General features: G+C 34.6%; 1 protein-coding gene and 2 long non-coding RNA genes across 4 annotated transcripts in view; 2 read left to right on the top strand and 1 right to left on the bottom strand.

Annotated features, from left to right (window-relative positions):
• Positions 1–18245, top strand: part of LOC127832275 (uncharacterized) — a 104912-nt gene that overhangs the window by 19973 nt on the left and 66694 nt on the right. Inside the window, exon 2 of one of the 2 annotated variants that reach the window (XM_052357660.1) lies at positions 1888–1970. The exons of the other annotated variant lie outside the window; for it this stretch is intronic. Within the exon in view, the coding sequence (XP_052213620.1) occupies positions 1889–1970 (82 nt within the window). The 5' untranslated portion in view covers position 1888. The remainder of the gene's footprint in view (positions 1–1887; positions 1971–18245) is intronic. 2 annotated transcript variants of the gene reach the window in all.
• LOC127832312 (uncharacterized) overlaps positions 1–18245 on the bottom strand; it is a 45880-nt gene that overhangs the window by 10789 nt on the left and 16846 nt on the right. The gene's annotated exons all lie outside the window — the stretch shown is intronic.
• Positions 15837–17068, top strand: LOC127832321 (uncharacterized). Its single transcript, XR_008026786.1, has 3 exons — positions 15837–16249; positions 16522–16724; positions 17027–17068. It is a non-coding gene; the product is annotated as an uncharacterized LOC127832321 (long non-coding RNA).

Here is an 18245-nt window from a genome sequence, read left to right on the forward strand (position 1 = left end):
CTGCATTCATATTGATGATATAAACAAATAATATTAAACTAGACTGTTGTGTGTTTAATGTTAAAGGAAACCTTAAAATGATGAAAACATTACCAAGTCTTGTTCTTTATTAAACTTTACAGTCATTATTATAATTATGAAATAATTATTAAAAATGAGCAAAATTTTCAAAAAAGAAGAAGAATTAAAGAAGTGAATTAAAAAAATAAGTGCATATAGATTTTTAATGCATGGTCATCCCTCAGACTTAAAATTATAAGTGGAAACTGTAAAAGTCAGCAATAGATAAAATTTATTTAATTAAAATGTGTTATTGTTATCTCCTATTTTTTTTTACCAGCAATATTGCCAATAATAATGCAAAATCTAAGAGTATAATTCATGATCACAAGTTCACAAGTCTGTCTCCTTTTCAGCTTTTCACAAATTAAGTGTAAAAATACTACAAAATATGTTTTAGAATCTGAACATGAAAATCATAAATTAGATCAAAGCTTTATGCTGAATTAATTATACTGTGACTGAAATAGTTGTGTCTATAATGAATGTTCATTGATTGTACAAATGTATAAATAAAATTAAATATTTTTTTTAAAAACGTTTATTAAGTTATCAGTTACTGGTAATATTTTGTTCAGTACTTTGGTTTAAATTAAATTTATTAAGTTATTGTTCAGTCCAATATTACTCTCTATAAAAACTACTAAGTTCAAATTCCGTCATGTGGCTTCACAAATATTTTATAAGTATGAAATTTTGCCCCACGAAAGAAACAAAGTGCAAAATTCCGTCCACAAATCTCCATCATACAAATTCTAAGTATAAAAATACGCCCGGATTTGTTTTACGCCCGGAAAAAACAGTTGAATTACGCCTAGAAATAATTTTAGTTCCGGGCGTAAAACTCATTCCGCCAGTTGTACGGGCGTAATTCCAACATTACGTGCCAATTCCGCCCTGATTACGCCCGGAATCCGCCCCATTATTTCGTACGGGACGACACACATTGAGTGGCTATATAATTTAACCATTTTCCTTCTATCATGGACACTGAACTATTTTGGTGGTTTTGTCTCACAATAAAACACAGATGGGATTAACCAATAGGTTTTCAATCATTTCTTTCCCTAAAATACCTGTTCTTGATATCTTGAAAGCAATACTGTGTTATCAATTATATGGCATTTATTGATAGTACATTCTGTCTTCCCCTGACGATTTCCCCTGCCGAGCCAGCACTGACCCAGAATGTCTTGGGGTATTGGGGATTGAACTGAACCGGTAATGCCTATTATGTGGGCAAAAATGTGCATATATGTTTCGTATGAACAAATGACAGTCGGCATTTGCCTACACTGATCAGTGTTACATCCTTTAGTTCAAAGACGCAGTGATGATGCTACTGTTCTGGGGTATTATGCTCAAATCAGCCAATGGAATAAATGGAGTGTATGCATTCCGGTCTGCTGGCATTTTGTAAAGTCATCTAAGGTAAAAAGCTGGGTTAAACAGCTAGGCCAAAAAAGTGTCTTAATAAGAGTCCAAACTTAAAGCAGTCATTCAAGGGATGTGGTCAAGGTGGCTGGTGGTGTTAGGTGATAACGTATATGTGTTAAACCACATACAATCATGCTCAATCATAACATTCTCCAAATTACACACCAAGCTCAGTTAAAGAATATGATTTTAAAACCATTTTTATTTACCTAATAACTATGTGACATTCATTGTGTCATCAAAGTCCTTCAAGATTTTACAGTTTTGTTATGAGAGTACATGTATTAATCTTATGTTTAAAAGCCAATAATAAGTAACTAGTAACACTGATGAACTATTTTTTGGAAAAAATGCTTTACAATCTTCATACTTAAAATTGTCACATTTCAGAATGGAATGTGCAAAATGTAGTGAACCTGTTGGAGAGGCTGCCAACTTTTGTAGGAAGTGTGAAACACCTTTCATCCGAGAAAGTAAGTAGAAAGAATGTATGACAATTTTACATGACTTGTTTAAAAATTATATTGTATTTCACTATTAACTAAACAAATTCATTAAATTATGTTCAACTTTGAAATTGCTTAGTTTCGCAGAGTATTTTCTTCATGGTGTCCTTCCTTGGTACAAACAAATGGTTTGCTAGTTACCAAATCCTTATATTATGTTAGATTCTGGTTATATATAGGGCTACTTATACTGGTGGACACATTGTTTTTGCCCTGTCTGTTGGTTTGTTTGTTGGTTTGCGTCAAACTTAACATTTGCCATAACTTTTGCAATATTGAAGATAGCAACTTGGTATTTGGCATGCATGTGTATCTCATGGAGCTGCACATTTTAAGTGGTGAAAGGTCAAGGTCATCATTCAAGGTCAAATATATGGGTCAAAATCGCTCATTTAATATACACTACATAGCAACTTCATATTTGGCAGGCTGTGGGGGGGGGGGGGGGCATAGTGTTTCTCAAACACATCTTGTTGTTAATTAGTAAGCCCCATATGGCCCTATATGGCTCATCAAATGTGCCCTCATCCAAGCTTTAGCGCTGGATGAGGGGCATTATTGGAATAAAGCCGGAGGCTAAGCATGTACAATCTTGCATATTGTCCTCGCAATATGAAGCGTCGATCGCGCTTTAAAGATTCAATAAGTATACTAAACCCGGTTTAATTGATTAAAAAATAATTGAAATCTAAATCAAGCACGACCGTTATCAACTTCCGGATGTGAACCCCGTACCAAATCATTCTCGAAAGTAAAAGGTGTTTAGTTCTATCAAAATGGGAAGGGAATAAATATCATAAATCTTTTATGAAACAAGATATATCCAATGTTGTAAATAGAAGCAATTTATAACATAATTATTAACACCATGGGCGGGTTTATACATGCTTAGCCTCCAGCTTTATTCCAATAATGCCCCCTCTCCAGCGCTAAAGCTTGGATGAGGGCACATTATTTTCATAAAGCCTTCAGCTTTCGCATGTATAATCTAGCATCTTTAAAGGCCCTATAAAGGTGACAAATTAAATTATTATGCATATAAACTTGCCTAATTTTTACCGGATTTCAGTTACTCTTGCATAAAAAATGCTAAGAACATAGCTGAGGTGCAACGTTGTCAAGAAGTATTGAAGATATACCCGTTTCATAATTGGAAGAAATGATTACAACTTTGCAACTAACGTGATGTGTAGCCCCAAAGCGGTGACGTATGCTAAAAATAGCCAAAAAGAACATTCACTTTTAATTCTATTTAAAACAACTTTTTACCAGCAAAAGGTAACTAATTAGATCACTACAAACGTTTTGACCATTATTAGAAGAGACATACTTTGTGAGTGATACCGGAAAACATTGAAAATCAACGATATATTTTTGGTGACCTGAGTCACTTTCCCAAGTAAACAGCGATGTAAATATACTGATTGTTACTGATTGTTTGTAAACACGATTGACTTGGAGGACACTGTATTTTGAGCTCAAAACAAGTTGTATTGCTCATATTTTTATGGTAATATGTCCAATAGCATATACATATTGTTTTTTGATAACCTGTATATATAAAATACGGAAAAAATATTTAACAATAGGTAAATAATTACGGATCTTCACCTTTATAGAGTCTTTAAAGAAACAAAACACCTTGCAAATAGTACATGTAAATAAACAAAACTCATCATGTTAAGTATTTTAATTGCCTTTTTGTCAACAAATACTACAACATATAACTGTGTCATGTGAGCAAGTTAATTGCTACATGTACATATAAACAAACAATTCATAATCTCACTTTAAATCAAACATCTTATTGAATTTCCACACATCACAAACACAAATCTGTTTCAAAGACATAATTGTTTAAATAAAGAAGTTTTTTCTTTTTCAAATAGACTAGTCTCGAATATATCATTATAGAAAATGAATACTTTTTTTTAAACATTTTTACGAACATTTAAAAACATTATCCGCAAATGACAGTTTGTTATTTACTTTCTCTCGCAAATAAAACCTCTTAACATTTTTATCTGACAACCAGTCAGCCCTTTCTAAAATATTTTTCAGAGTACATCCTCTTGAAAATTTCGCGGACACAGATGCACTTCTGTATGAATGAGCTTTGAATTGATCAGTATTTATTCCAGACATATTCAAAGCATCTTTTAGCCACCTTGAAATTGTACTTGTCGTAACAGACTTAAATGTAACATATGAAATAAAAAGTTTTGTAGACTTTCTACACACTTTAGTATTATTAACAAAATGTTATAATGTATGCATAGCACATAATGATTCATCTTTAAAATGCTCTATCTTCAGCGAAAATGCTTTCCCATTTTTGGAAGTTTAAAAAAAATTAGGAATTATAAAGAGAATGTAACATTTTTCTTTTCTCATGTATGACAAATCCATCGACACAAGAGTCTGTGCTTTAGGTGCAGTCGCTAACGCAATTAAAGCTACTGTCTTAAGTGTTAACAATTTCAAAGATAAATTTGAAAGAGGATACAAGCCTTTCAAAAACTTTAAAACTATAGAAACATCCCAGAAAACAATGTTTCTTGGTAAGGGCGGAGAACAATGAAACACACCCTTCATATACCTCTTAATCAAGAAACATTCTGTACACCATTTATTCCCATAAAAAGGAAGTGTCTGTAACAACATTGACTTATATGAACTGATAACTGAATATGATTTCTTTTGTGCATGCAAACTGTCCAAAAATTGAATAACTATACTTTCAGTTGTAATAAAGGGATTTCTTTCCCAGACAATGCACCAATACCACTTCCTCCATGAAGAATCATATTGTTTAAGTGTCCCAAGTTTCCATGAGTTGATGATGTCAGACACTTGTCTTGGAATTCCTTGCTTCTGAAGGCTTGTCCGGAGATAGCTGCAGCAATCAAGTCCATTTTCAATGGATGTTGTTGGCCATTGTGGGGTAGTCAGCAGGTTCTTGTGTCGTGGCAATCTAATCGGGTAATCAATTAAAATTTCCATTAATAAAGGAAACCAAACTTGTGTTTTCCAAAGAGGAAATACAATAATTGCCTTTTGTACACCATCAACTTTTAATTTATTGATTACTTGACCGATCAAAGAGAATGGTGGAAATATATAGGGATAAAATGAGCTCCATCATATACTAAAGGTATTACCACATGTAGCGCCTGGTTCTGGAAACCTGGAAACAAATTTATCAAGTTGTGCATTTAATCTGGATGCAAACAAATTGATTTGTGATTCAAAAAATTGTGAACAGATCCTACAAACAAGAGGGCCATGATGGCCCTGTATCGCTCCACTGCTGAAAAAAGGCTGAAACAAATATTCTCTGCATGTGCAAATACTTAAATATAGGCCCTATTTAAGCACATGTACACTTTTGTGACCCCCTGGGCTTGGTCGAATTTAACCACAGGGGCATAATTTGTGCAAATTTTGTAGAGGACTACTATATCTCACTACATGTACATACAAAATATGGTAGCCCTAGGTCTTAGAGTTAAGGACAAGAATATTTTTAAAGTTTTCACAAAATAAGCAAGATATAAGCGTATATAATGTTCAATTTTGTGACCCGCGGGTCAGGGTCAAATTTGACCCAAAGGGCATAATTTGAACAAACTTGGTAGAGGACTATAAGATGTTACTGCATACCAAATGGGGTAGCCATAACAATTAGATTTTTAAAGATTTCACAAAATAGGCGCTTTATAAGTGTTTATTCAATTTTGTGACCCCCCAGGGCAGGGTCAAAGTTGACCCCAGAGGCATTATTTGAACAAATTTGGTAGAGATTTATTAGATGTCACTACATACCAAATTTGGTAGCCCTAGGCCCAATGGTTATGGACAAGAAGATTTTTAAAGTTTTCACAAAATAGGCCCCATATAAGCGTATGTTCAGTTTTGTGACCCACCGGGCAGGGTCAAATTTGACCCCAGGGGCATAATTTGAACAAACTTGGTAGAGAACTGTTAGATATCACTACATACCAAATTTGGTAGCCCTATGCCTAATGGTTAAGGACAAGAGAATTTTTTAAGTTTTCACAAAATAGGCACTATATAAGCATATAATCGATTTTGTGGCCCCCAGGGCAGGGTCAAATTTGACTCCTGGGGCATAATTTGAACAAACTAAGTGGAGGACTATACAATGTCACTACATACCAAATTGTGTAGCCCTAGGCCTTATGGTTATGGACAAGATTTTTTTTTAAAGTTTTCACAAAATAGGCAATATATAAGCATGTGTTCAATTTTGTGACCCCCCAGGCAGGTTCAAATTTGACCCCAGGGATAAAATTTGAACAAATTTGATAGAGGACTATAAGATGTCACTACATACCAAATTTGATAGCCCTAGGCTGGCTGGTTATGGACAGAAAGATTTGTGAAGTTTTCACAAAATAGGCCTTATATAAGCATATGTTCCATTTTTTTGATCGCCTGGGGCAGGGTCAAATTTGACCCCAGGGGCATAATTTGAACAAACTTGGTAGAGAACTATAAGATTTCAATACATACCAAATTTGGTAGCCCTAGGCCCAATGTTTATGGACAAGAAGTTTTTTAAAGTTTTCACAAAATAGGCCTTATATAAGCGTATGTTCAATTTTGTGACCCTCGGGGCAGGGTCAAATTTGACCCCAGGGGCATAATTTGAACAAACTTGGTAGAGAACTATAAGATGTCACTACATACCAAATTTGGTAGCCCTAGACCCAATGGTTATGGAAAAGAAGTTTTTAAAGTTTTCACAAAATAAGCCCTTTATAAGCATACATTCAATTTTTTGACCCCCAGGGAAGTTTCAAATTTGACCCCAGGGGCATAATTTGAACAAACTAAGAAGAGAACTATTACATGTCACTACATACCAAATTTGGTAGCCCTATGTCATCGGGTTATGGACAAGAAGATTTTTGAAAGTTTTCCCAAAATAGGCCTTATATAAGCAAATGTTCAATTTTGTGACCCTCGGGGCAGGGTCAAACTTGACCCCAGGGGCATAATTTGAACAAACTTGGTATAGAACTATAAGATGACACTACATACCAAATTTGGTAGCCCTACCCCCAATGTTTATGGACAAGAAGATTTTGAAAGTTTTAAAAAAATAAGACCTTTATAAGCATATATTCAATTTTGTGACCCCCGGGGCAGTTTCAAATTTGACCCCAGCGCATAATTTGAACAAACTAAGAAGAGAACTATTACATGTCACTACATACCAAATTTGGTAGCCATATGCCATACAGTTATGGACAAGAATATTTTAAAAGTTTTCACAAAATAGGCCTTATATAAGCATATGTTCAATTTTGTGACCCTTGGGGCAGGGTCAAACTTGACCCCAGGGGCATAATTTGAAAAAACTTGGTAGGGGACTATTAGATGTCACTACATACCAAATTTGGTAGCCCTAGGCCCAATGGTTATGGACAGAAAGATTTGAAAAGTTTTCACAAAATAGACCCTATATAAGCATATGATCAATTTTGTGACCCCGGGGCAGGGTCAAATTTGACCCCAGGGGCATAATTTGAAGAAATTTGGTAGAGGACTATAAGATGTCTCTACATACTAAATTTATTAGCCCTAGGCCCAATGGTTATGGATGAGAAGATTTTGAAAGTTTTCACAAAATAGGCCTTATATAAGCATATGTTCAATTTTGTGACCCCCGGGGCAGGGTCAAATTTGACCCCAGGGGCATAATTTGAAGAAATGTGGTAGAGGACTATTAGATGTCTCTACATACCAAATTTGATAGCCCTAGGCCCTATGGTTATGGACGGGAGATTTTGAAAGTTTTCACAAAATAGGCCTTATATAAGCATATGTTCAATTTTGTGACCCCCGGGGCAGGGTCAAATTTGACCCCAGGGACATAATTTGAAAAAATTTGGTAGAGGACTATTAGATGTCTCTACATACCAAATTTGATAGACCTAGGCCCAATGGTTATGGACGAGATGATTTTGAAAGTTTTCACAAAATAGGCCTTATATAAGCATGTGTTCAATTTTGTGACCCCAGGGCAGGGTCAAATTTGACCCCAGGGGCACAATTTGAAGAAATTTGGTAGAGGACTATAAGATGTCTCTACATACCAAATTTGATAGCCCTGGGCCTAATGGTTATGGACGAGAAGATTTTGAAAGTTTTCACAAAATAGGCCTTATATAAGCATATGTTCAATTTTGTGACCGCCGGGGCAGGGTCAAATTTGACCCCAGGGGCATAATTTGAAGAAATTTGGAAGAGGACTATTAGATGTCTCTACATACCTAATTTGATAGACCTAGGCCCAATGGTTATGGATGAGGAGATTTTGAAAGTTTTCACAAAATAGGCCTTATATAAGCATATGTTCAATTTTGTGACCCCCGGGGCAGGATTTGACCCCAGGGGCATAATTTGAAGAAATTTGGTAGAGAACTATTAGATGTCTCTACATGCCAAATTTGATAGCCTTAGGCCCAATGGTTATGGACGAGAAGATTTTGAAAGTTTTCACAAAATAGGCCTTATATAAGCATATGTTCAATTTTGTGACCCCTGGGGCAGGGTCAAATTTGACCCCAGGGACATAATTTGAAGAAATTTGGTAGAGGACTATTAGATGTCTCTACATACCAAATTTGATAGATCTAGGCCTAATGGTTATGGACGGGAGATTTTGAAAGTTTTCACAAAATAGGCCTTATATAAGCATATGTTCAATTTTGTGACCCACTGGGCAGGGTCAAATTTGACCCCAGGGGCATAATTTGAAAAATTTGGTAAAGGACTATTAGATGTCTCTACATACCAAATTTGATAGCCCTAGGCCCAATGGTTATGGACGAGAAGATTTTGAAAGTTTTCACAAAATAGGCCTTATATAAGCATATGTTCAATTTTGTGACCCCCGGGGTAGGGTCAAATTTGACCCCAGGGGCATAATTTTAAGAAATTTGGTAGAGGACTATTAGATGTCTCTACATACCAAATTTGATAGATCTAGGCCCAATGGTTATGGACGAGATGATTTTGAAAGTTTTCACAAAATAGGCCTTATATAAGCATATGTTCAATTTTGTGACCCCAGGGCAGGGTCAAATTTGACCCCAGGGGCACAATTTGAAGAAATTTGGTAGAGGACTATAAGATGTCTCTACATACCAAATTTGATAGCCCTGGGCCCAATGGTTATGGACGAGAAGATTTTGAAAGTTTTCACAAAATAGGCCTTATATAAGCATATGTTCAATTTTGTGACCCCCGGGGCAGGGTCAAATTTGACCCCAGGGGCATAATTTGAAGAAATTTGGAAGAGGACTATTAGATGTCTCTACATACCTAATTTGATAGACCTAGGCCCAATGGTTATGGATGAGGAGATTTTGAAAGTTTTCACAAAATAGGCCTTATATAAGCATATGTTCAATTTTGTGACCCCCGGGGCAGGGTCAAATTTGACCCCAGGGGCATAATTTGAAGAAATTTGGTAGAGAACTATTAGATGTCTCTACATACCAAATTTGATAGCCTTAGGCCCAATGGTTATGGACGAGAAGATTTTGAAAGTTTTCACAAAATAGGCCTTATATAAGCATATGTTCAATTTTGTGACCCCCGGGGCTGGGTCAAATTTGACCCCAGGGACATAATTTGAAGAAATTTGGTAGAGGACTATAAGATGTCTCTACATACCAAATTTGATAGCCCTAGGCCCAATGGTTATGGACGAGAAGATTTTGAAAGTTTTCACAAAATAGGCCTTATATAAGCATATGTTCAATTTTGTGACCCCCGGGGCAGGGTCAAATTTGACCCCAGGGGCATAATTTTAAGAAATTTGGTAGAGGACTATAAGATGTCTCTACATACCAAATTTGATAGACCTAGGCCCAATGGTTATGGACGAGAAGATTTTGAAGTTTTCACAAAATAGGCCTTATATAAGCAGATGTTCAATTTTGTGGCCCTCGGGGCAGGGTCAAATTTGACCCCAGGGGCATAATTTGAACAAATTTGAAAGAGGTTCACCCCAGGAACATTCCTGTGAAATTTCATCAGAATTGGACCAGTAGTTCAGGAGAAGAAGATGTTATTCCTGGAACATGAACTGCCGAAATAAATATATTTCTCTCAATACACCATTCCCATATACACCTAGCCAAGTAATCCATAATTAATATATTTAATAGCAGAAATATTAACTGATTGAATCTCAATATGCACATGTTGTTGATGGAAATAAAGAGACTGCAAGGCATAAAAAACTGCTATGAGTTCAAGCACATTTATGGAATACAGACATTCTTTTGAATTCCATCTACCATTAGCATGTACTCCTATATTTCATTCAACAGAACCCCATCCGCTGAGACTTGCATCAGTACCACAAGTAATATTCACAAACAATGGTCTTATTGTCTTACCATTTCTCATTCTTACATTCTTAATCCACCAATCAACTTCTAGTTTACTCTCATCAGACAATATAATTATTTTATCATAATTAATTTCCTTATCTAAACCATAGATTTTGTCCCTTTCTAAAGCACGATAATGTAATGGTGCTTCCAAAACAGCATAGAAAGCATTGACTAATAAGCATATGAAAGTCGTAGATGCTATTTCTCTAATACTAACAAAAGGGGCGTTGAACAAATGCTGAGCATTAGTCATTATCTTATGAATTTTTTCTTCAGTAAGAAAAACCATAAATTGTACAGTATCTAACACAAATCCAAAAAACACCATTCTTTGTGAAGGAATCAGCACAGATTTTTCCTGATTAATAGTAAATCCCAAAATAGACAGAGTTTCTATGATTATCAAAGTATTAGATTTGCAAATCAATTCATTTTTATTCATATTCAAAGAATCATCCAAATTTAATAGTATGAACAACTAATACCTTGTTGTCTAAAAAATGCATAGACACTAGGTTTCAGTATTTTGGTAAAAACAAACGGCGCAGACTTCAATCCAAAACACAAACACGTAAATTTATAGTTTCCCATTCCAAATAAATTTTAAATATTGTTGATCATCTTCATGAATGGGAATGTGAAAATACGCTTGTTCCATATCAACTGAAGTTAAATAATCTCCTTCTTGTAAAAGCTGGAGTACCATATTAAATGTCTTTTGTTTAAAATGATCATAATGTACAAACTCATTTAATTTTTTCAGATTAATAACAGGTCTATACTTTCTACTTTATACTTAGGAACAATAAATAAATTTGAAATAAACTCCTGTGGCTCATGAGATGATTGAACAATCGCTCCGATTCGCTCTAACTTATAAATTTCTGCTTCAACAATTTTTCTCTGTTCATCACTGAATGTTATTGTATTGGGTAATACTAACTGCTCAGGTTTTTTGTCAAAACAAATATTATAACCTTTTATTGCATTTAACACCCATTGGTCATTGGTTAATTGTTTCCAACAAGGTAAAAAATGTTTCACCTTACCTACCAAAGATTTATTTGTCATTAGAGACTTCGAAGCTCCCTCTGGACACTCTTCGAAGCCAGGGCCTGCCTCGAAAGGGCCTTGCAATATTGCCATTTGTGGTCCAAATCTTTGAGTTACATGTTGTGGAGGGTAAAGGAGCATAATGACCTTGACCTCTCCGCATTGGTTGCCCTCTTCCACGCCATACTTGGCTTTTGCCTATGAAAGACATCAGTCAAAGGCCTTTATGTCTTTGGCCAAATCGTCACCAAATAAACTTTTTGTGATTGGCATAGAATAGTTACACAATCCGGAATATTTCCGATTAATGTTCAGTCGTATTCAGTTACGCCTTCGCACAGACAAATTAAATTGAACTTGTCCCATCAAAGTTAAGGCATCAGACACTAAAACTTTAGTTTCCTTTGTAATACTTGCATCATTTCTCATAGATTTGGCTAAATCAAAAATGGGCATCATAGCTGATGCTAACAATGTCTGAATATCTTGAACAGCTTTGTCATTCGAATGTGTGCGCTAGAAATTTCCAGATTTCTGAATTCACTGTAAGGGGGCCACACATATCTACATTTTCAGGAATTTTATACTTAGAAACTATCAAATATGTATCACAAGCTGTTGTACATGCTTGATTGATCAGTTTAGCCAATGAAGGAGCAACTGGTTTTCCTTTTTCAATATTTTTTTACTTTGGAGGGGCCCAGTTCTCATCTGAATCACTTCCAAAAAGCTCATATTGTATGTCATGGTCAACGTTTTTGCCGTTATGATCATCAGAATCATTTTCAGGTCCAATATGTAAATTTGGACGATTTTCCCTATTTAATCTTTGTCATCATATGTCTCGTGTACACCCAATTTTTCTCTGAGTAATCTTATCTCATTTGAATTGAGATTTTGTTAGTTCAAATTTGAAATGTTAGTGTTGTCATATGCCTTTTGTAAGGACAGTTTCTGTCTTAGTAATGTTATCTCATTTGAACTGAGATTTTTTATGTTCTAATTTGAAATATTTGCATTAGATTTTTTAGCTTTTTCTTTCCTTTTTGGCACAACCACAGTAGATTTCACTTTTTTTTTCCTGCCCTTCACTGGGCTTTTTCCATTAGATTTTTTGATTGGAGAATATGTTCCAACTTCAATTACTATTGCCACATATGGCGTGTCTACAATTTTATTTTCAAATCTTGAAAACTCCAAGTCAGACTCTGCAAGTTGGAGGACATTGTCCTCCTTTTTAGAGCTCATGATATTCCGTAAAAAAGAAATTGACAACTAAACCTGGACAGCGTCCTAGGTAAGCTCTCAACAAAAAAAATATACTCACCACGTGGTCTTCAAAGTGTATTTCGAGTTTTCATTTCGAACCGTCCTCGTTGACGCCAGAACAAAATATGATTTGGTACGAGGTTCACATCCGAAACTTGATAACGACGGTGCTTGATTTAGATTTCAATTGTTTTTTAATCGATTAAACCGGGTTTAGTATATTTATCGAATCTTTAAAGCGCGATCGACGCTTCATATTGACAGGACAATATGCTAGATTATACATGCGAAAGTCGAAGGCTTTATGAAAATAATGTGACTTGATAAATAACTGTCAATATATGGTAGCTGATTTCTGTCATACATCAGTCTAGTCTCTTGGTGGGTTTGAAGGGCACCAATAAACATCACCCAAGAGTGACAAAAATTAATACCAACACAACAAGTTTGTAAAAAACAAACACAACACTGTAAGAAATACATTGGTCCTTCTTTCACCCTAATTTAATGGAGTGTTGGTGCCCCTAATATGTCATACTATTGATCATATATCTAATTAGATCCAGAACAAAAAATGTAAAACAAGTGAAGAATTGAAATGAAAACATGAGTAAGTCATTTGGCAACATGCAAAATATACGTTCATGTTTGAAATACTTATACAAGCGTTATATGACCATTGTCATATCATGACGACCATGTCGGGACCATTTTCAGCAATTAAATGTAAATGTTTGACATCATATAAATCAGTAGCTATGCAATAACATTCTTTCAAAAGTGCTTTGGCAAAGATGTTCTATCTTGGCAGCTGATACAAGAATGTATAGTTTCCCTAAAAATTATAAATAATTAAATGGTCCATGTAAGCAAAAAAAAAATTAAGATACATCTAAAATTTTAACACATTGCACATATACAAGGTGACGATGACCAAGTTCCAGTCAGACAACCTGGGCAACCTAATTTTAACCTGCAAGGTGGTGGGTATAAGCCAGTGCAACAACAATATCCAACAGGTCCTTGGTGGTGGCCACCACAACCAATTCCACAAGGAAGTGGATATCCACCAACACAAAATTACTGGCGCTACCCCCCGTATTACCCACCTGGACTTTGGTATCCTCCACGGCCCTTAGTATCAGAACGAGAGCGCGGATGGCGTTGAAAGTATATTGGCAAGATACGGAAAAGTTGCTGCTGAAGTAAATGTTAAGGAACAGTTGACTAAATGAAAATCTTAAAGGCTATCAAGAAGAAAATATTTTTTTAAGATTAAGTACAAATCAATCAAACAAGAAGTGATGAAATATTGCAAAAACATCCTATATCAATCGGAAAATCGGAAACAACCGCGGAAACACGTATCAATTAAGCGAGCTTGGTATTTTGCGAGCGAGTTAATGCCCGAATGTTATTTCTGATTTGCCAGACGTTTTTTAATGCTCTTGTTTTAAATTGGAGAAGAATAGTTCCCTACAGATCTGTCTGTTGTTTGTTTATTGAAAAGATGAAGTAACTCATATAATTATTACATGTTCCTTTGAGATATTTGTTGTAAGCGAAATATGTAATCAAAACGATAGCCTTTCAGGAATGTTGGAATTAACGAAGGAAATGTGTATTGATGTAAGTTTATTGAAGAAATGTACAGAAAATATATAAAACATTAGGGCTGATTGTAAAACATGCATGCCCTCCATATGGGCTGTCAGTTGTAGTGGCAGCCATTGTGTGAATACGTTTTTTGTCACTGTGACCTTGACCTTTGACCTAGTGACCTGAAAATCAAATGGGGTCATCTGCCAGTCCCCTTGCAAAAAGTTAACCCACTTTCATACCAAAACACACTTAAACCAACATAAAACTGTGTTTTTTCTAAGTTTTTCTGAGCGGAAGTTGGTTTTTGCTAATAAAAGCGAGTTTTATCTGAGCTAAACTGTGCTTAACTGAGTTTAAAGTTGGTTTTTTAAAGTAGATATGTGTTAAAGCGAGTTTTTTTGCTGTAAGAAGTTGGTTTTTTATGTGTCAAAAGTGAGTCTTTTTATTTATGAGTTGGTTTATGTGTGTTTAAGTGTGTCTTTTTGTTTCATAAGCGAGTCTTTTACAACAGAAGTGGGTCTTCTTATAAACAGAAGTGGGTTAAAGCGAGTTTAAGTTGGTCTTTTTATAAATAATTTGAAAGCCGCAACAAGGCTAAAAGACTCACTTTAACACACTTATCAATAAGTTGGTCTTTTGTTTATTAACATAACTCAACAATAAAACAATAATTCTTCAACTAGGTCTTTGTTTCATGTTTATAGCCATATATTATTAAGGTGAATTGTAAAGGGGCTTTTTTACAGCTTGTTTGCCATTGCACCTTTTGTACATTTATGGGCTCCCCATAATTTTAAGGAAACATTGGATAAAAATTGCTCTTTCAGAACATCACAGGTTCACAGATACTATAAAAATGTTAAAATGTTCAAACTTAGTTTTATACCTGAATATGAAATTGTTTGTCTTTCACTTTGAATCAATACATAAATATTAAATATATTATAAGAACAATCACACATCTATAAAAATGTGAATACTTCCATTTAATTCATGTTCTTTGGAGAATTCAATAGACTTACAGTGTGTTTTTTTATTCATTTTTTGAGGGGGAGAGTGACACTGTTTCTATAATAAATAAAACTAGTTTCAGTGTGAAAGTGTTGATTAATATATGGAAACTTATGTGGGCTTGCCAGCATCAATTATATCTCCTCAACATAAAAACAATAACTATTTTAACTTTCTTATACTGATATTTAACCCCAATACAATTAATGCCTACCACATTGACCTTTAACATACAATTTAAAAGGCAATACAAATAAATAATATTTATACTATTAATATTATTTTCTAACACTATTCAGCATGTTTTTTTTAAATATTCACAATTAAATATAATATGCTAAGGGTGCTGTGTATTATTCAATAAATACATATATGTTGGTGTTGAAATCAGTAGATATTTCTCAGATTTCGTAATTGGCTTACACACATAAGAGATTAGCCCTCCCCCCCCCCCCCCCCCAATTAAATCATAAACATTAATTCTTATCACAGTATCAGTGCTCCATCTATAGGCCTAACAAAGGGGTGTTGATAGACTTTTGATTGGCTGAGCCACCATCTATTTGAAAACAAGCGACTTTGATTGGCTGGAGACAGGAAGTTATGTTTTGAAAACAAAGGGGGTTTTCATCAACTGACTTTGAGCTTTAAGGTATAATTGAGTAACATTAAGACTTATAATTCTAGTTTAAAATGTCTTGAATAACTTCAGCATGAAGTATTGTGTGGTGAAAACAATGTGTATGTACTACAATGTGTAAATCAACAATAAGTTTGTTGCAAAGGAGATTCAAAGTGGATGGTTAAAGTGATATGGTCTCATAATTCATCAACTGCCTGTTATCTTGGAATACTGAAGAACAGTTGTTTTAGGTTTGTATTTTCATTTTTACATCACTTTTTTATTTAGTTTTATATTGAATTAATTATGATCATTATCATATTTATGTATTGTCACTGGGAAATGTAAATGGATAAGTATAAATGTAATACAATTATAAGGAAAAACAACACCATTTGAATAATTATGGCTGTATTTTATGATTATTGTCATCTTAAATGTTATTTATACCTATTTCTGGTCATTAATGAACAGATTTCTTTCCCACATATTCAATGAAAACTTTTATATTTTAAATTTGAAGGTTAGACTCCCAAGGTGAAATTTACATTGATTGGAAGATTCTTTGGATAGAATATTCCTGCCAAAAGACAGCAGAAGGGGGACTAACTGATGTATGGATTTTGACACCAGATTTTACCCTGCACGAGCAGCCCAACTTGAGTAGATCAGGAGTGGGAAAACCGAGCCCTGTCCTTGACCAAGGAAAGTTGGATTTGTTGAGAGGTAAAACTATACAGGTTTTAGCATTTGAAAGGCGTCACACTTTCGACCAGTCCACACAGCCAAATGAGACCACATATCTTGAATGGTACATTTTCAAACAGTATTTTCTACCACACGTAATTTCTTTTAATTATTTATGACAAGCGTTAAGTCACATGTGATAACAGGATTTAAATTGCCAAAAATAAACAAACAAAAACAACAAGCAAAAAACTTGTTTTGATTTAAATTAATAATATTTATAGTAACAAGATATACCATAACAGCAATATTTATCACTTACATTATAAAATATCTTTCAGGACCTGATCTCAAATGAGATCATGCACAAGACGCACCTCGCACAGGCCATGACAGTATAGTTTTCAGACCTGATCAGCTGGTCAGACTGCTCTATGAAGTGCTGTTCAACCTCCCCTAAGGGGGAGATTCGAGAGGGTCTCCTGATTGCTGAACACTACGCCATGGTTGGTATGATTCTTTTTTATAGGGAAAAAGGGGATTTAAATATATAGGTGTTCTACTGCCTCCATATTCATTTTGAAACAAACATAATGCAATTGATTCAAATTTGACTCCAGCACATAATCTGTCTTGCGTTAATTTAATACTACTGCTAAAATTTAAGAGTTACTAAAAATTGTGTTTGTGTATAAAAGTTTTGAGAATTTAACACATAGGCAGACAAAAATAACCTCAGTATAAAGTTAACGATCAAGCTCTAATTTTGAACGATATAAAAAATTCAAGCAACAGTAATTTGCCTCCTTGTTTCAAAAACCTCTTTTGAAATCCTTCTAATGTAGATGATGTTAAAATGGGATATCTGAACTGATGATATTGATGTAAAAGTTTATTCCACCAAAATCAAGTCATTCAGATCAGACTTGATTTGGGTGGAATAAACTTCTACATGTTTTTTTAATACTGTAATGTACAGTAAAATCCTGCATTGATTGTTCATATACATTTCAGTTGTCATCTCCAAAAAGTTTGCCCTGCCCATATCAACAGTGGAAGAGAACATGAGATGGGCCTTGAGGAGGCTTCGTGTCATGTACTGCGGGGAGAATATATAAACTGTTTAGTGCTGAGCAATATGTTCCTTTGTTCATAGGTGTAAATATGTGTAAAGGGCTATCCAAGGAAAAGATAGGATGAAGGATTCCTTAATGTTGTCATTTTATAAATCCGGTACCACCAACACAGTTAAAAAAAATTATTATTAATTTTATCCTCTGTATCACCCCTCACTAACTGAAACTGTATATAATCATGGTTCATACCCTTCCTCCCATTTTTACCTGTGGTAGCCCAAAGAGGAGAATGTTATTTATTTTAATTTATTATGTTAAATGTGCTCGCATATTGTGATAATGTATCTTGGGTAGATGTTTTCCTGGTTTTGTTAAAAATGCACTGTAAAAATGTTCACATTATTTGTTTTTTTAATATAAACATTGTTTTTTGCAAATTGTGTGTGTCTTTTATTTATAATCACATGGGGCTTGTAATGATCTG

The sequence above is a fragment of the Dreissena polymorpha genome, chromosome 5 (genome assembly GCF_020536995.1).
Source record: "Dreissena polymorpha isolate Duluth1 chromosome 5, UMN_Dpol_1.0, whole genome shotgun sequence".
Classification (NCBI taxonomy): Eukaryota; Metazoa; Mollusca; class Bivalvia; order Myida; family Dreissenidae; genus Dreissena; species Dreissena polymorpha.